The 18,281-nt window shown below is 40.5% G+C and overlaps 1 protein-coding gene and 1 long non-coding RNA gene across 4 annotated transcripts in view; one reads left to right on the top strand and one right to left on the bottom strand.

Annotated features, from left to right (window-relative positions):
* Positions 1–1,567, top strand: part of LOC307212780 — a 362,404-nt gene extending 360,837 nt beyond the window's left edge. The window contains exon 2 of the long non-coding RNA XR_013837208.1: positions 1,131–1,567. This is a non-coding gene — a long non-coding RNA (uncharacterized lncRNA). The remainder of the gene's footprint in view (positions 1–1,130) is intronic.
* The window catches only part of PPP3R1 (protein phosphatase 3 regulatory subunit B, alpha), a 39,444-nt gene continuing 22,456 nt past the window's right edge, over positions 1,294–18,281 (bottom strand). For all 3 annotated transcript variants that reach the window (XM_079970165.1, XM_079970166.1, XM_079970167.1), the window contains 5 exons: positions 13,716–13,755; positions 10,412–10,588; positions 6,684–6,743; positions 4,784–4,968; positions 1,294–3,390 (listed from right to left, as the gene is read on the bottom strand). In XM_079970165.1, the coding sequence (XP_079826291.1) occupies positions 3,343–3,390; positions 4,784–4,968; positions 6,684–6,743; positions 10,412–10,588; positions 13,716–13,755 (510 nt within the window). In that variant the 3' untranslated portion in view covers positions 1,294–3,342. The remainder of the gene's footprint in view (positions 3,391–4,783; positions 4,969–6,683; positions 6,744–10,411; positions 10,589–13,715; positions 13,756–18,281) is intronic.

The raw sequence follows: 18,281 nt of genomic DNA, 5'->3' as shown, positions 1-18,281 counted from the left end.
GGGCGCACAACCCCAGAGTCTGTCAAGACTGGCCCGTATGGGCAGGGGTACCTTTACCTTTACCTTTACTCAAAAGCCCAGTCAAGAGTGTTGGAACTCTACTATATACCGTATTTTTCGCACCGGAAGATTGGACGCACCTAGTTTTTAGGGGAGGAAAACAAGAAATAAGAAAGGAATGCAAAGCAATCCTGAGCTAAGAGGGAGAGCTCCTTCATCTCCACTCAGGAGGCTTTGCGAAGCTACCACTAAAGCCAGGAGAGCAAGCAGGATCGGTGCACACCGATCCCTCTTGCCCTCCTGGCTTCAGCGAAAGCAACCCTACTGGCTTTCCTCCTGCAAGAGCCGCACACTCTTTTAAAGGGAGCGCAGCTCTTGGGGGCTTTTCTGGGAGGTGGGGGAAGGGACAGAGTGTGCAAAAGCCAGGGATAGCCGCACGAAGCCTTCGCAGGGGAGCGGGATGAAGGCTCCCCGCTCCCCTGTGGAGACTTCAACCAGTGGCTAAGCTAGAACAGCCAGCGGGATCCCGCTTGCTGTTGTGGCTGCTTCTTTAGCCGCGCGCAGCCTCTCCCGGGCAAGGGGAGCCTCCATCCCCTGCCCAGGAGAGGCTGCGCGCGGCTAAGGCTGCCCCAAGAGCCACCCTCCCTCTAAAGAGCGCGTGGAGTGTGTGTGCGGCTCTTGGGGGCTTTTCCCGAGGAGGGAGAAGGGCAGCCCTTCTCCCTCCTCGGGAAAAGCCCCCAAGAGCCGCACACACGCTCCACGCGGCTCTTTAAAGGGAGCGCTGACAGCCTCCCGCCTGCATTCGCCATACACATTTCCCCTTATTTTTTAGGAGGGGAAAAGTGCGTCTTATAAAGCAAAAAAATTCGGTAATGTGGCTCAGGAGCAATGTGTCCTATTCTGCATTTAGGAAGTGCTTTCTACTCATGCATGAATGCCATTGCATCCAAGCCAGTATTGATGGCCGGTGTGTCTGCGCATTAAATTGTAGTCCAAATTACACCTGAAGCTATGATTAAGGTTTTACATCCCCCTGTCTTATTAGTAAGGCTATTTATATCTCTCCACCAGCTTGCTACAAGTTAGTTTTGTTCAGGAAGTTTTGACTAACACAGTAGTATCCCAAGAAGCTAAGTCAGAGGCAGCTGAATATCTGTCACTGATTATGTGGTCAAATACTGCTTGGGATTTATGCATAAACACACAAACTGGCATTTTAAACTTGAAATCAGGGGAAATGTTTTAGTTTTGCGTTTACTTGCCTGTTCTATAGAAGCTTCAACAATTCTATGGTAAAGTTCAAATATTTTATTTTTTATTCATACAGTATGAAGGTTCCTATAGTTCCAACAGTGTATGGTGTAGCATGCAGAGGAAAATCTAAACATTCAACATAACGCATTTTCCACACACAAACTAAAAAAAAAAAAAAAAAGGCTCATCCCCCAATAAGAAAGTAATGTTAGCACTATTTTTCTATAACGCCAGCCAGGATATGCACAAGCAATTAAGAAATAGAAAGCATTTGCTAAAATGTTTGTAACAAATACTTATGTACAAAAAAATTCACAAAAGACTAGTTCCCCCTTGAAGCAGAGCACATGGCAGTTGACACTGGAACAGATACCACCACTGGCTGGGATTCTAAGCCACGGACTGATCCAGAGGAAGAAAGTTACATGTAGTGGAGATTCTCTGTTTTTAACATTTACCAAAGTTTGGCAACATTATCGTTTTAAATTATGCAAATCATGTAAACAAGAGGAACGTTTTCAAATCGATCTACATGCAAAACTTCATGTCATGCAACGACACCAAGCACCTGGATTTCTCTCTCACAGACAGAGCCCATGATGTGCAGCACTCAGTTGAAGGAACAGCTATGGCAGGCAGGCAGGCAGGCAGCTGATTTAAGTCCATACAACCTGCCCTTTCCATTGCCAATTATAAAACCTTTTAAAGAGGAAAAACTGCTACACGGGAAAGGGTGCGCTATCCTAAAAGTCGAATGAATGTTTTTCTTCTAGCCAATAGTACCATTGCAGAAAAGGAAAGGGATGATATCAAGTTGTAGAACATGGCTCGCTACTTTTATATCACACATATAAAGTTACTATCCATTACAAGTCATGATATGGACAAATCTAGAAAAAAAAGAGACCCCTCTCCAAATGCTGGAGAAGAACAAGAGGTATAAATTTAGATAAAGTGAAGCTTTCCTCCTTCCCTATGGCATTGGTTAATGTTTCCCCCGTAATATCCGTAATAATCCTATATACACATATATAAAATATTACCAGTTTATTTATGCAACTTGGAACTACTACATTAAATGCATAAAAGAATCTATATGGTTGGGACATAACTTAATGGCAAGAAAGGTTTTATAGTCTCAATTCTAAATTCTTAATTAAGCTAAGTGCTGAGAAACAAATGCAAATACTTTCAACTGTTCTATCTAGACTTCATGGATCACAGCTGATGCTTACTAAGGGTATATTATGTGCAACTGCATCCATTTAGTAAGTGAAGGGATGAAATGGCCATAAGCAACTTTTAAATCCTATTTGCACACAAGGACTAGTTCTTGGCATTAACATTAAATTACATTTTCTCATCCTAATAAGTAGAATTGTACTGAGAGCTATCGAGCAAAGATGCAGTCCCTGGTAATATATCAACAGGTATATAAACAAACTTCAGTTTCCTGTCTTACAAAAATGTAATTAGGGAAATTAACAGGAAACAATGCTTTCTCTGCCAGTCAATATATAAATATTTGAAATAGTCACAGGAAAAAGGAAAGAGTTGACCTAACAACCATTTAAAACTTTACATTCTTCTACTATATATATATAAAACTGTGTGACATAAAAGTAAAGATGTATATCCATATATCGAACTGTTAATGTTCTGCTTGGCACTTTGTACTCTATTTTTGTTTCTGAATCAAGTATATTAAATTAAAGCCCACTTAACTACTACATATAGAAAGCTACATATATATCTATATATAAATACACACATATATATAGATAGATATTTTCTTGTTATAAAAGATGAGAAAAATAAATTAAAAAGCCAACCCCCTTCCCTTTCTCCACCACACTGATATGCTCTTTCCATCTTGCTGTCCTTCAGACTTTAAAGTGCTACACTTGAGTTATTGAGAGAATAAAAGTTCAATAACACTTAGTTGGCTTCATGAGGCTCATGTTGGAAAATGTGGCTTCACAGAGAAAAATACTTCCATTTAAATACACAGAGAGCGTTGCTGGACGTCTTGAGCAGATCTTCAGAGATGGAGAAGAAAGCAAAAGTGTTGGGTGGTGTCCTAAAGAGTCACACATCTACCACCATCTTTTTGTGGATATCTAGGCCTCCTACAACCTGAAATGTTGATACAAGAATATTATATGAGAATTCGCAAGAGAGTAGAGTATCGGCTGGTAATTTAAATCAACTGATCTGATCTTCACAGAAAGAGGCTCTCACCTCAAGAAAGGTCCGTTTCCATAAATTCAGGGTTGTAGTTGTGGAACAACTTCTGTTCACGCAAAGATACCTCCCTCTCCTCCCACATGCCTCCAGTGCGCACACCCCAAATCTGCTCTGGGGTTTCCCCCCAACCCTTCAGGGCTTGTGTGGGCAGAAGGAAAGGGAGGCAAAGTTCTGTGCATGAGCAGAAATCTTTCCATCGAAGCAATGGCTTCCTTGGCTAAAACCCTAAGTAATGAGTCAAAAACAGTATGCAAGACAGTTATGGCATTAAAGGTCTGGCTCGTGGGCCTAACTGGGCCCTATATGGGTGCCAATTTGGCCAACGATACCAATTTAAAAAAAATGACCACCTGCCAACATATTAATCCAAGTGGGTATAATTAGCACAGAATCAAGTGTGGGGGAGGTAGAGATATTGTTGCCAGTGTAGAACTGGGAGCCTTAAAAGTGTGTTCTCAGTTGCGCATTGACAATGGAGGCTTGCTGATCGGCCGTGAGAGAAAGCCTGGGGACAGCTAGGCTACAGAGTTCCCCCACAGGCAGCGGACTGTGCATAGTGGGGCAAGAGGAACTCCAGTGGGCTTTAAAGCCACTGCCTATCTGCTGACAGGTTGAGACTTCAAGGCCACTGGACAGGCTGTACAACTGAGTTCTCCATGGGAACATGGTACAGGCAACTGGCTTGGAGTCACAGCCTATCAAGCTGTTGAGCAGCAACTTCAAGCAACGATTGGCTTGGATTTCCTTTTGTAGTATGATTTGCACGCAGCAGAGGAAAAATTGCTCACCTCGTGTCATAATGACATCGGGCAATTGACAGGTGGGCAGTCAAAGTGGCCTGCCCACCCCTGAATTGCCAAGTGGGTATAATTAGCACAGAATGAAATTACAACTTAGTTTTGCAACAGATTCTTGTAGGCAACCTAATTTTTCTCACATCTGAAGACCTAAAACATTTGAAGGTGGGGCAGCTTTAATCTATGATAACTGAAGCAATCAAATTAGTAGCAGGAGAATAATTATGTCAAGTCTCCAGAATGCCCATATGATGTGAATGAAAAGAACTGCCAGAGGACAGCTGAGTCAATAAGGAGACTTAAAATGGGAAGGGTTTAAAGCAAAATTAATACGTTATCCTGGAAAGAATTGAAGACGAATGTCGAAGAAAACAATGGAATAAGTTAAATGGGTTATTTTCTAGGAAATAACGACATCATCTACAAGGGCAAAGTTGAAAATGAAAAATGCATATATAAACATATTTTACTAAAAATGAACTTACAGCACAGAATTCCTCAAAGGATATTCTTCCATCACCATCTTTATCTGCATTTATTATGGTTTTGTCTACAATTTGCTGCAACTGGGTATCTTTGAGATTGTTCCCAACCATCATCTTCAGAACCTGGAAGAGCTCCCCGTTGGAGATATAGCCATCTTTGTCCATGTCATAGATACGGAAAGCAACTGCAAGATAAGAAAAGCTCAGTAGCAAATATGACTTCTGTGGCCCATTCAATGTTTTCTTTCTCTCACATGCTGGTGATACCCTTTCTCCTTTTCTGCACTGTTTTCTATTAACACAACAGACTTATTCTGATTGTTTAATAACTTCTGAGCAGTTGAATGTTCCTAAATCATTCTTTATCTTAGCAGCTAAGTCAGTGAGTATTTATTTATAGCATTTATTTATTCCATTCACTCAGTTTCCTAATTGAAGCCAAGGCTCTTACTTTCACCACTTAGTGAAGTTCCAAAGACAGAAGATCAACTTTCTTTCAGGTATTTTTTAAAATTTATATTTTAAATTTTATATTTTCTTTGGAAGAGTGAAGAAGAGACTTGACAGGAACATTTTACTGCAGATCAGTGTTACACACTTCATCTAGACATCTTCTCTTTTTACAGCAATATCGGGTATCACAGATATATGAAAAAATAGCTTCTATTAGATCAGCTGTGCCATTTCAATCCTAAACACTGGTATAATTTGCCTTCAATGTCACCGTAACTGTCTGGCTACAAAGTGATTGGCATACTCCCTTTCCGAGTTGGTTACATTGGTTGAAACCCTAAACCCAATTAGGTGGAAATATGTTTCACTTATATTAGTGGGTCTTAGTTCTAACTAAACATGTTGAGATGGATCTAGACAATGGGTAGGTAACCTAAGGCCCAGGGGCCGGATCCGGCCCAATCACCTTCTAAATCCGGCCCACAAGTGGTCTGGGAATCAGGATGTTTTTACAGGAGTAGAATGTGTCCTTTTATTTAAAATGCATCTCTGGGTTACTTGTGGGGCATAGGAATTCATTTTTTTTCTCTTCAAAATATAGTCCGCCCCCCCCCCACAAGGTCTGAGGGACAGTGGACCGGCCCCCTGCTGAAAAAGTTTGCTGACCCCTGATCTAGAGTGCCCCGTCTGCTCCCAGGCAGGGTCTGGGAAAACAATTTTTACCTGTTTAAAGGTAAAGGTACCTCTGACTGTTAAGTCCAGTCATGGACGACTCTGGGGTTGTAGCGCTCATCTCGCTTTACCGGCCGAGGGAGCCGGCGTACAGCTTCCGGGTCATGTGGCCAGCATGACTAAGCCGCTTCTGGCAAACCAGAGCAGCGCACGAAAACGCCATTTACCTTCCCGCCGGAGTGGTACCTATTTATCTACTTGCACTTTAACGTGCTTTCTAATACCACCTCCCACACTGTTCCAGAGGGTTCCCCAACCCTATGAAGCAGCTTTTCAGAGGGAAGGAGAAAATGATAAAGCCTTATCTGCTAGGACAGCTTTAAGTCTGAATTCTCTAGTGGGGTGTATATCTATATGGGTGGTTGCGGGGTGAAGAAATCATTCTATGCTTTATTATTGGCAAATGACACAATATTTGCAGGCACAGTATTTCATTATGTAAAAAACAAACAGGGCCAGAAAAGCTTTAGTGATGCACCTACAGATCTAAAACACCCACTAAGGTACTTTCAATTACAAAAAAACCAACTCCTAACATAAAGCCTGTGTCATTCTCCACATAATTAAGGATTTTCAATTGATATTCAAGTTATTTCAAAGTACTTACTGTTTTATTACAGAACAGACATCTCAATAATGATTTTCTTATCCACCCCCTCCCCAACTGCTCAATTGCAAACTTTATTTGCCAGCTAAGGAAATATCTGATACTTACACCTCAACTTCTGTTCCTTGTCACCTTTGACACTGAACTGAGAGACTCCTTCTATAAATTCTACAGAATAAAGGCAAGAAGAACATTTATAAAATATTTTACATATTACATAACATACAACTCCCCCCTGTGGACTTCAGTAATGCATGTCTAGCATTCTCTCAAAGTCAATCCTGAATGTGGCCTGCCTAGGTTGGTCAATGTTTTTGTGTGCTACAGAGTTCTATGGGCTTCACAATACTCATAAAAATCTCAGCTTTCATTTAAGATATGTAGAGTGATTCCAGGTGGAATTGATGCTACCATAGACTTTTTGCAGTGTCCACACAAAGTAATTTAAAATGCCAGTCCATAGTTTTTCTTGGTTTGATTTCCATTTATCTATTCTGCAGAGAATATATACACAGTCACTGCTAGTGTGATAGCTCCTTTCAGGCTGGTGACGTATTTCACCAAATGCTGGTAATGTTTTGCTCAGTGGTCCCTTATCACCATACCCTTACTTCTGTTTGCTCCTCACGTGAGCATAACCTAGCTATTTTGTTTTGATGCGCCTAACTATTTCCACCAACTACCACCTGCAGAAGGCAAATTTCAGAGCAACTTTTCTCTCATGAGCTCTACAAAGCATGTAGGGGATTTACTTTTAAGAGACTAATCTCATTTTTAGTTTTCAAAACAATATAGTGGAGTGTTGTGAAAGACCTCTTAATCACTCTTCTTAAAGCCTTAAAAAGGTAAAGGGTAAAGGGACCCCTGACAGTTAAGTCCAGTCGTGAACGACTCTGGGGTTGCAGCGTTCATCTCACTTTACCGCAGACAGTTTTTTCCGGGTCATGTGGCCAGCATGACTAAGCCGCTTCTGGCGCAGTGGAACACCGACACCACAGCAGCGCATGGAAATGCTGTTTACCTGCTTACACTTTTTGGTGTGCTTTCAAACTGCTAGGTGACCAGGAGCAGGGACCGAGCAGCGGGAGCTCACCCCATCACGGGGTTCGAACCGCCAACCTTTTGATCGGCAAGCCCAAGGCTCAATGGTTTAGACCACAGCGCCACCTATGTCCCTCTAAAAGCCTTAGTTAGGTAAATTAATAGTCTTGGACAAGACCTCAGTATCAATATATGAAGAAAAACCAAATGGAAATCATTACCCCCCCTCCACACACACCCCTGCTTTCATTTTGCCCATTGTGGAACATGCTAACGCTTATAATGTTCACAATTGTGCTCTTTTGTACTTCTTGGGTTTCTTTTTAAGGTATCTGTGCACAGGGATAGAAATATCTGAGCATGACCAGAACAAAAAAAGTTAGCAAAGGGCAGGGGAATGACAGAAAAGCAGTCTACATATGGTTTCATCAAGCTCTGCCCACTCATATGGACAGCAGGTGGTGTAAAAGCAAGGAACATCATGACTGAAAGAATGAGAGTGTGTGGATAATTGTGTGCCCAGTGTACACTCAAAAAGAATAAGAAGTTTTTGAGATAACGCCCCCAACTAAAAGCACCCACAGTTTCCAACTCACAGTTAGAGGCTTGATATTATGACAACTAAAAGAGGTGGCAATAAAGAATGAAACCAACCAAAGTTTCAGATGCTATGACTTCCAAGTCCCCCACCTACTCCCTTCAAGGTAAAAAATATTCTACATTTTAAGAAGGGAGGCAGACAAGCATATATTTATAGTCACTATAGTTTGGCATCAGTCAAACTCAGTAAAAATATGTAGAAAAACTGCATGTGAGCAGCAGGCCTCTAACTATTAAACATACATAATGTAGTTTTCAAGTGCTAAAGTCATCCTTCTAATTTGTAATATTGTGGCTTTTCATTAAAAAGCTGCACACAAATGACACTTTAAATGCAAATCCTAACCTTATCCAAAAACTTGAAACTATGTCAAGGCTGAATTAAAAGTAGGTGGTGACTTAAAACATTCAAATGTAAGTGTCCTGCAATATAAGAACATAACAACTTTGATACTTTCTTGGGTAGAAGAATATCTTCAGGCAGAGCAAATCAGTATAGCTGGGTTGTGCTCACTGGAATATCTAGTTGTAGAGTATTAGGAAAGACAGACCCATCTTCAAATGTGAGGCTACTGTTTACCGTACCTGGCATGCTTTCCCTTTAAAACTGAAGGGAGAAAACTTCCTGAACTCCTTGCTTTGTATTGCTTCCATAGTTTTATTTAAACTGTTTGTCTCATTTGGGAATGGTTGTGTGCTCTGTTCTGGATAGCGTTGCATTCCTCCTGAAGGATCAAGTTCATTGCTTGAAGGTGCTATTAGATACAACCCTATCTCAGGAGGCCAAAGTGTCTTGGTAGTGCAAATAAGTGGAATATAAATGCTTAAAATAAAATATACTCCAGGTTATTATTATTTCACTTCCCTTGTTTAGGGGGTGGGGAGAGAGAATGTATGAATAATACTGTTCAGATGTGCATATGGGTGAAAGGATAATCCTATTAAGGCCCCAGATTTCCACATTACCCAGGTACTCTGGGTAATAACTTGAGCCAGTACTAGTATGAAGGAAAGCTGCTCATTCCTAGACCCTGCCCCCTTAGGACCTATGCTGCAAACAGAAAAATTAGAGTTAAGATTTGACAAAGGAAACAAGGGCATTAAATGATGATTACTACAATGAGATTACGAATTGCATATTATCAACTTACAGACCTAAGCCACTATCTGTATACCTGCACGAGATCCAGCCATTGTTTGCAGAAAAAATGTATTTCAGTGGAGCAGCTATTTATGTTTTTGAAATTCACATCCTAGTTAAGGTCAGATAGTGACCAATTTTAGAATTTAAAATAAGAGCTTCAATGTTCACATTCTAAATTTTGTGTGTCAAACCCTGTAGTGACAAGCAATAACTAGTGAAGATTACTATAGCCAAATATGTGAGCTGAGTTTCTGTCATGTAATATATCCCCCAAATTAGGACTCTATGAAGCCAAAGTAAAGCTCCTTTAAGTAATATTGAATTAATGGAAGAATCAAGAATATGTTTAAAATACCTCCCATTAAAACAGGAAAAAAATTGCTGAACTTTTGCTGGATTATGACTTTCTTCAAACAAGCCTAAGTAAGTGGAAGCGAAGCCAAAATAAGTTTTTAAATATGTTCTGGCAGTTAACAGCCTCACATAAGTTGTCAGCATTCACAAGTGTATGCATGCCTACTCAGAAGCAAACCCCTCTGGGTTCAAGGGACTACTCATAAGTATGTTATAAAACTGCAGCCTTAGTCACAAGTTAGATCTTAAGGGAAATGATCTTACATAATACCATTATTTAAATTGGTATGTTCCCTATAATGCTATAGGAAAGACAACTTTCTATGCACTTGGAAAATTAGAGGTCCTTCACCAAACAACTGAGCAGCAACATAAATTTCACAAAATAGTACCCCAAAATGGTGACTATTCCATTTCCACCTCCTTACTTCATGAACCATTTCCCAAGCAAAGAACCAAATTATCACACATATTCTATGGGATGTACTAATTCAAACAATGCCTGCAATCCTACACACATTTACCTGAGAGTAAGTCTCACTGAACTAAATGGGACTGAAAAAGCAGACATGTATAGGATTGAGCTGAAAAAAACCAAAAAGCCAAGTTTCAGCAGAATGTTCTAACTAGAGTCCAAGTGTGAACACACTGCTTTCACATATTAAATTTAATATATCCGGAGAGAATGGCTTCTTACCTTTGAAGTCTACCTCTCCATTCCCATCTGTATCGAATATATCTATTACTCGTTGTACCAGTGGATTCTGTTGTAACTCAGGCAAAGACATGAACTCTTCCACACTCAGAGAACCAGAATTATCTAAATCAAGCTTTTTAAACCTCTTTCCCAATCGTTTAATCTCATCTGCATCAACTGGGGTGGAAGGAAAGAGAAAAAAGTATATTGTTAGAAACAGTTCACTGTAGTATTTTATATGAAGCAATGACTTACTGTAATGCAGTGGTATTTCTTTAAAGGTATATAGTAACTCTACATACTTCTATACAAAAGGGTTAGCTTTAAACATTACCAATTCAAATTGCTCACCTTTTTTCACAGGGCATGCCATGACACATTTAACCTTACAGCTCACTATAAACTACTGTATGCTGACTCAAATGTTCACAGGAGTGATAATACTAGCTAATTCTAGTCACATGGCTGCTCAACTATATAAACATCCATCCTGCTTTATCATAGACTCGCTCTGTTAAACCGTATATAACATCATCAAGGATCTTCAAAAAGGAGTCAGCTAATAATCATTCAAAAAGAAATTCAATCATTTAAATCTTGTATCAATTTCAATTCCTTGTGATTAGGTAGAAATACAAAAGGTGCTATTCAGATACTAGCTTAGATCGCATTGAACTGAATTCACCACAGCTGTCTTTTCTGCAGGAGAGAAGAAAATCAAATCTGTTTTCTTGATTAATGGGATGGGCATGGTCTCATTCCAGGACCTCATTTCTGCATGAGTACTGAAAAACTTCTAAGTCTGGCTAAAAAATTTCCATCAAAAGGTGGAACACAATCGATTTTTAAAAGTTTGTTTAAACTACAACTGTTACAAGAAATCAACACCTGAAAAGTTGCAGTCACAATGAAAGGCAGAGTAAAACAGTTTAGCTTTACCTGCCATGCATCTAACAGGGAGACAAACCCAAACCTGCCATATATCAGTTTATAAACAACGATGGCTGCAGAAAATGCTTTATATTTACAGTTTTACTTCTCCTTTGAACAGAATTCAAATGTGTCTGTGAGAAAACAAGGAATTCTCATATTGAAAAAGGTAGTTTGAGAGAGCAATTCTAACCCTCTGGTGTTTGTTTCTGAGGGGTAAAATGAAGCCCAGGCTCACTAATGATGGGGGAGATGCTTCACCGTCAAAAGGGGTCTGATCTGGATCCCTCTGCTGCACCTTGGCACCACTCCTCAAAACATCCCCCCCTTTTTACCCAGAATTTTGAATGTGATGGTGGTGTGGCTCAGCTGTTCCAATCATTCCCTAGATAAGGGTTAAGATTGCTCTGTCTGAATGTGGTCAGAGTACGAATTCTAGCAGAACTTTATTCTGGAATTTTCCCATAAGAGTTACATAACATTTTTAAAAAGATGAAATGTATCATGCAAATAATTAAAAGGGCTGTCAAATGCAGTCAACCTCATACTGCCTTCAGAAGACACCCAGCTTTAGGTGTCTAAAGTTGAAGTGTAATTTGGAGCTTGGAAACCGCCCACCTCTTTGTATATTTATGCTGTTCAAAATTTATGAAATTCATGTGCAGGAGTAACCACTATGATGAAGATACAACTTATTAATTCTTGTTTCAAATCAAATCATAATAATGAATTCACTGATTTTATGCAGACCACCATTTGTGAAAAGAAGATAAGCCATGCCTATAGGAATATTGTAGGAATTCCTGTGCAAGATGCATTCCTGAACACCATTTCACTTCTAAACTGCTCCATTTCAATGATTGTGTCAGGATACAGGAAAAGAAAGTGATCCCCCTCAGTATGTAGAACTTCTTGAATCAAGGCCAGAAGACTACAAGAAACCAGTGCAGATGCTTGAAACCTAGATAGTGCAACTTTGTGATTATAAATGACAAAAGGCAAGATGTAACCTTTTTTTAAAGGTTTACAATTTAAAAGTGGATCTTTGATAAATTGGGAAGTGGGAGAGAACTCAGAGGAGCTGGTCCTGCTGGCTAAAGACTGAAAGGGTACCCAATAAAACTGTTCTGTTCTTTAGTTACATTCTTATGTCATGGAATCAATGTCATATTCAAGAAACCCAGAAGGGTGTCTTAGCTTATCAACCGGGGCTGTGTAACCAGTTTGTGCTGTGCATGGGGTAACGGTAGCCTCCGAGATCTAGAGTAAAAGGAGGTATTATTCGAAAGCCCAAATTCACTGTCTCCTGAATTCTGAACAGACACAATATAAGAATGTTTGAAAAAGTTGGTGATCAGTTAGTTTGGTGGTTTTGTTAATATTTCAGCTTGTCTGAGTTTCCTCTAGTCCTTTCCAGCCTTATACCCATGTTTGAAAGGATGGAAGAAAACCAGCAGTCCCATCCTCTTATTTTAAAAATAATAATTCTTGTCTGTCTTATCTTATTTAGGGCAGTGTCACACATTCCTCCAATTTTGGCCCTATTTTGGAAAGCACAGCTGTTCTCTTGGTGCGTGTAATTCTTTCCTATATTACCAGGCCCTCATTCTATTAGCGGTGGTTAGTTTATTGTCTTGTGTCTCTTTTTTGTTTAGATTGGCAAATATTAGTTTTTCCTGATCACCATCTCAATTCTGGAATCAAGTCAGGATCACCCCAGGGCCAATCCAGATTACCAAATCCATATTGAAATGGGGGGGGGGGGCATGAACAGCCCTACTAACACTGTTGTGTGTGTGCTGAAACATACGGTGTCACGGTGTCAGCATGAGCTGACATGTCTCCGTGTGAGGTGGAAGCCCTGTCTGGCAAGATGATTCTATGTGGAGGGCAGATACATTCACAGGTCTCAGGCTGAACAGCTAGCATGACACACGATGTACTGGAATAGATGCACATTCTGCACATTAGCATGGGTTTTTAATTGCTGGTTTAGACTCTACCATAAATACGCAAGGGTGCAATTCAATGTTGTGCAAGCGTACTTCCACTTACACAATGGGATTTCATCTCCCTCTCCCCTCACACACACACACAGCCCCGCTCCCACCACACCACCAAGATCTGTTCAATCCCCTACCCTTTGAAATTGATTGTGAAGTGTGAGGATGTCTTACTGTGCAAGTGGAATTCCATTCTGCTTGTGCACAAACTTTGTTGGATTCAACCCCAAGCATTCACCGAAGAAGCATACATTATAAGTACGCAATAACTAAAAACTGCACTAAGACATACTTCACACAATTACGAAATAAATAGAGCCTTCAAATCATAGCTTAGTAGAAAAAAAGTGTTAACATAGGTTTGAACTTACAATGTGAGCACATTTCCAGTGGGTAGCTTGCCTCATTTCCCTGAAAAAAAAAAGGGTGGGGAAACACAGTTAAAAATGCACCTTGATAGACTGTTTGTGAAGTTAAGTAATAATCTTTTATATACCTATTTTTGTTTCCTGTTTTTATTTCCAAAACCACATACACCAGAAATTTCATTCTAAGTCATTAATAGGTAGTGGTGCCACCTTTGGTTGCTGCCTTGTTGGCACAGACCTGCAACAAGGCCTTCCTGGAGGTGATTCTCTGTGTGTGGAATCTCCTTCCTGCTAAGCTGTATCCCTCACTATTGACTATTCAAAAACATCCTGTTTACTTCAGCATTTGATGCCTGAAAGTTACTGGATATGGTAACCTTGAAATTAATAACTGTGAAGTACAGTATTATTTGGGACGCGGGTGGTGCTGTGGGTAAAACCTCAGCGCCTAGGACTTGCCGATCGTATGGTCAGCGGTTCGAATCCCCGCGGCGGGGGTGAGCTCCCGTCGTTCGGTCCCAGCTCCTGGCCACCTAGCAGTTCGAAAGCACCCTTAAGTGCAAGTAAATAGGTACCACTTTATAGCGGGAAGGTAAACGGCGTTTCCGTGTGCTGCACTGGTGCAGGCTCGCCAGAGCAGCTTCGTCACGCTGGCCACGTGACCCGGAAGTGTCCCAGGACAGCTCTGGCCTCCGGCCTCTTAAGCGAGATGGGCGCGCAACCCCAGAGTCGGACACGACTGGCCTGTACGACGGACAGGGGTACCTTTACCATTACCATTACAGTATTATTTAAATGTTTTTAGATGCTCTAAATGATTATATTAAAATATTTTTAACATGGTTATTTTTTATTTAAAATTGCATTGCTTTAACATTTTGATGTTTGTCGCCATGGGCTGCTTTGGGAGGAAAAGTGGGACAGAAACATAATAAATAATAATTCCTGATATACTGAATTTATTCCCAGGAAAAGCATCAGCAGCTAAGAATAAAATTCCTAATAAAACATTAAATCAATTTACATATAAAATATGTAAGAACAGAACAGGTCCAAGTCTAAATACATCTCAAGATTTTACATGCTATATATGGAAAAAACACCCTGAAACACTATAAGTACTAGCCAACCAGGTAATACTCACTGATATCAATGGATTGCAGTAACAAGCCTGTTTATTTCAATGTGTGCATTGTGAGAATGACTTAGATTGATGTTACTGTATTATGACATTTCCAGAGCTGTTTTCAGCAGGAACTCACCAGAACTGAGTTCCAACACCTCTCAGGTGGGTGCCATTGTCATTATAAGAGAACAAGGGAGGTGTTCATGGTGAGTTCCAGCACCTCTTTTTCTAGAAAAATAAATGTTCAATACAGTAGCCTTTCAGCTGAGTCAGAGCAGAATGCATAGAGTTCACAGTAGTCTTGTAACAAAAAAAGAAAAAGACACGAGCTCTTGGCTCCTGAAAATAATTCTATTTAGGTAATCATTTGATTTAACTGAATCCTCAGATGTGCTCTTTTTCCAGGGCTAAAAAGGTAAAGGTAAAGGACCCCTACACGGTTAAGCCCAGCCAAGGGTGACTATGGGGCTGTGGCGCTCATCTCCCTTTCATGCCAAAGCAGCCAGCATTTGTCCACAGACAGCTTTCTGGGTTATGTGGCCAGCATGACTAAACCACTTCTGCGGTACAATGCTTGTGGTTCTAAAGGTTCAGATTATCTCTCTCCAGTCTTCCCAGCCCAAATAGATACCTATCCAAAAGAACTGAAACTTTGGTGGTGATACATTTTTCCATCAGCTAACAAGTCTTCGGATACAGAATTCACAACCTAATTCACAGCTCGAATCACTTTATCTACCGTAGATCCTCCCAATTACCTCTAAGGTGTGAAGGCAATATCACCTGGGCCTCCAAATCCTATAGCTCTGCTCTTACAATTAAAGGTGTACAAGCAACTTGAAATTCCACAACAAGCTATGCTATTTTATTAAATCTGCACACAACCTCAACATTTCTATGTGGCTGGCAGCCAACATAGCTGCTAATTGCAAAGAACATGGAGGTGGATCAGAAGAAAAACACTGCTATTTCACAGTACAGTTCCCAAAGCCTAATTATGTGCTGAACCTGGGTACACAAAGCTACCATGAGCATGAGCCACCCTTAAGTCATCTTTGAGGCTTTTAGCACAGTCACTGGTCAAAGTGAGAGCCTAGTCAGTGATTTGGATCCCAATATACCCTTCCTGCAAATATCAGAGCTCCTTTGATTGGTGGAAGGGTCTCAAGCAGAGGCTCTCACTGGAGGAAGGGTGGTGATTTTCACCTAGCACCCCTTACTCCTGCAATTCCTCCTCCATGCTACCTCCCACAGTATTCCAGAGGGTCCTTTAACCCTTTTCATTTGTCATTCATTCGCGCGCGCACGCGCTCTCTCTCTCTCTCTCTCACACACACACAGTAACAAATTAGAGTGGTATCTTGGTTCTCAAACTTAATTCGTTCTGGGAGTCCATTTTACTCCTGAAACTGTTGGCGCAGCTTCCGATTGGCTGCAGGAGCTTCCTGCATTCAAGCGGAAGCCGCTTCGGACATTCAGCTTCCAAAAAACATTCGCAAACCAGAACACTTACTTCTGGGTTTGTGGCATTTAGGAGCCGACTTGTTCGGCAACTAAGCTGTTCGGGAACCAAGGTTTGACTGTATAAAAAATACAACATACCAATAATGGAATAGCCAGAACCAATTAAACACACAGTAACATCTGGAGTAAAAACTCAAAAAAACCCAAATCAAATCTAGTATTAATCCCAAGCACCTGCTTATCACATTGTCACAACAGAGTAGAAGTGTTCATACCCTCTTTTACTCTGTTTAATTTACAAGGATTTGGGTTTAGGGGTTTTTCACTCACAGAGAAACTGCAAAGGATGGCACCAAGAACATTAAAAGTCACTCAAGGATAAAACACACCTATTTCTACAAGCACCATAGCACAACTCGATTATTCGGGAATAACCAAGTAAGTAAGTACTGAGAGAGAAAGGTACAGATACTATCAAATCTATACAGTTTATAATATACTAGGAGTAAGCCCCAATGGATTTAACAGAACTGACTTCTGAGTAGACATGGTTAGGATTATGCTGTATCATGTGTCATTATGGCCAGATATGCTTTCTCTAGGTAGACACAATTCATGCATCACCCCAAACTGAGCAAATGCAGGTGTGCCTACCATATAGCTGTACATTGCTTAGCTAGAGTGTAGACCAGTGACTATATTCAAACACTGTGCAGCTTTATTCCAAAAAATCCACATTAGGGAAATATTTTTATAAAGCCAACCAAAATATCACAAGATAGGGTGCAAGCTTTTGTGTTCTCCGGAACTCTTTATCATGTTAGATTAGGGATTGTGAATTCATTTCAGCCAGCAAACCTCATTGCCTCATGGGCAACCCTGCATAGGCCCCATACCAGCAGTGGCTGCAGCAACAGATGTGACTTCTATCTTTCTATGGCAAGCTATAGTTCAGTAACATGAACTCAGCAGTTCCTACACTACACCTCTCTATCCAGGCAAGCAAAATACATTACTACAGTTCAAAGACACAGTACAGTCAAGGTAAAGAACCAGACAAGAGAGGCTGGCAGTCTCCATTTGGTCCCCAGGCTTGAGGCTCCACACTTATGGATGGAATGGTAAACAGAGCAATTGAGGGAAGTGGGGGGGAAGGTGAGGAAAAAAATTTTTAGTTGATATGAAGCCCTAGAATCTGCATCTGGTCACAGTATTAAGATGGAATGGAAAAGGAAGTTACAGACTTCAAATGGGGTTCTTTAGGTGCAATGCATGTATCAGGTTGTAACAAGGTCTTCTGAAAATAAGAAGCATAATAATGTTCAACTCTCCAGACTGGTAATATAGCAAACTCAGAAAAGTGCACAGCTAATGTCATGTTTTCATTTTTCTTCTTAACGACAGAGGAATCTGATCAAACTTTTGAGGGAGGATGAAAAAGGAGACTTCAAGCAGTGAAGATTTTCTAACCTGATACTGAAAGGTTAGTATTAAGATCACTGAAAACCAGAGGACAGAAAGAGAGGTCTACAGCTGACGGACACTTAACCTGGGGAGCAGTTGTCTATGACTCACTAACTATTTATAGTCATGGAGAGGAATCAACTTAAGACTTGGCTGTAATGCACAGATCTATCACAGCAGTAGATCTCAGGAATGGAGACATCAGAGTTTAAATCATAGGCCCTTAAAATGTTTGACCATTTAAAAGTATTTGGTCAAAGTAAAAAGTATTTACTTTCAACACAAAAACTTAAAAGGTTCCTCTGAGCTATTTTGCCCTATTATCAGAAACAATGAATGCTGAGGCCTACACATCACTAGGCCACTGTAGTCCAAGAGATGTTTAATTGCCATGACACTTCTTAAAAAGTGGAGAGAAAGAGAATGTGGTCCTTTTACTGAGCAAGCACACAGAGAGAAAAGTTAGGCAACACAAATATTTTAATTTGAAAACTACACAGCAGTCTAACCTATGT

Source organism: Podarcis cretensis, assembly GCF_951804945.1.
Source record: "Podarcis cretensis genome assembly, chromosome: 3".
Taxonomy (NCBI): Eukaryota; Metazoa; Chordata; class Lepidosauria; order Squamata; family Lacertidae; genus Podarcis; species Podarcis cretensis.
Note: the sequence above shows the minus strand (reverse complement) of the source record. Positions and strands in the feature narration are given on the sequence as shown.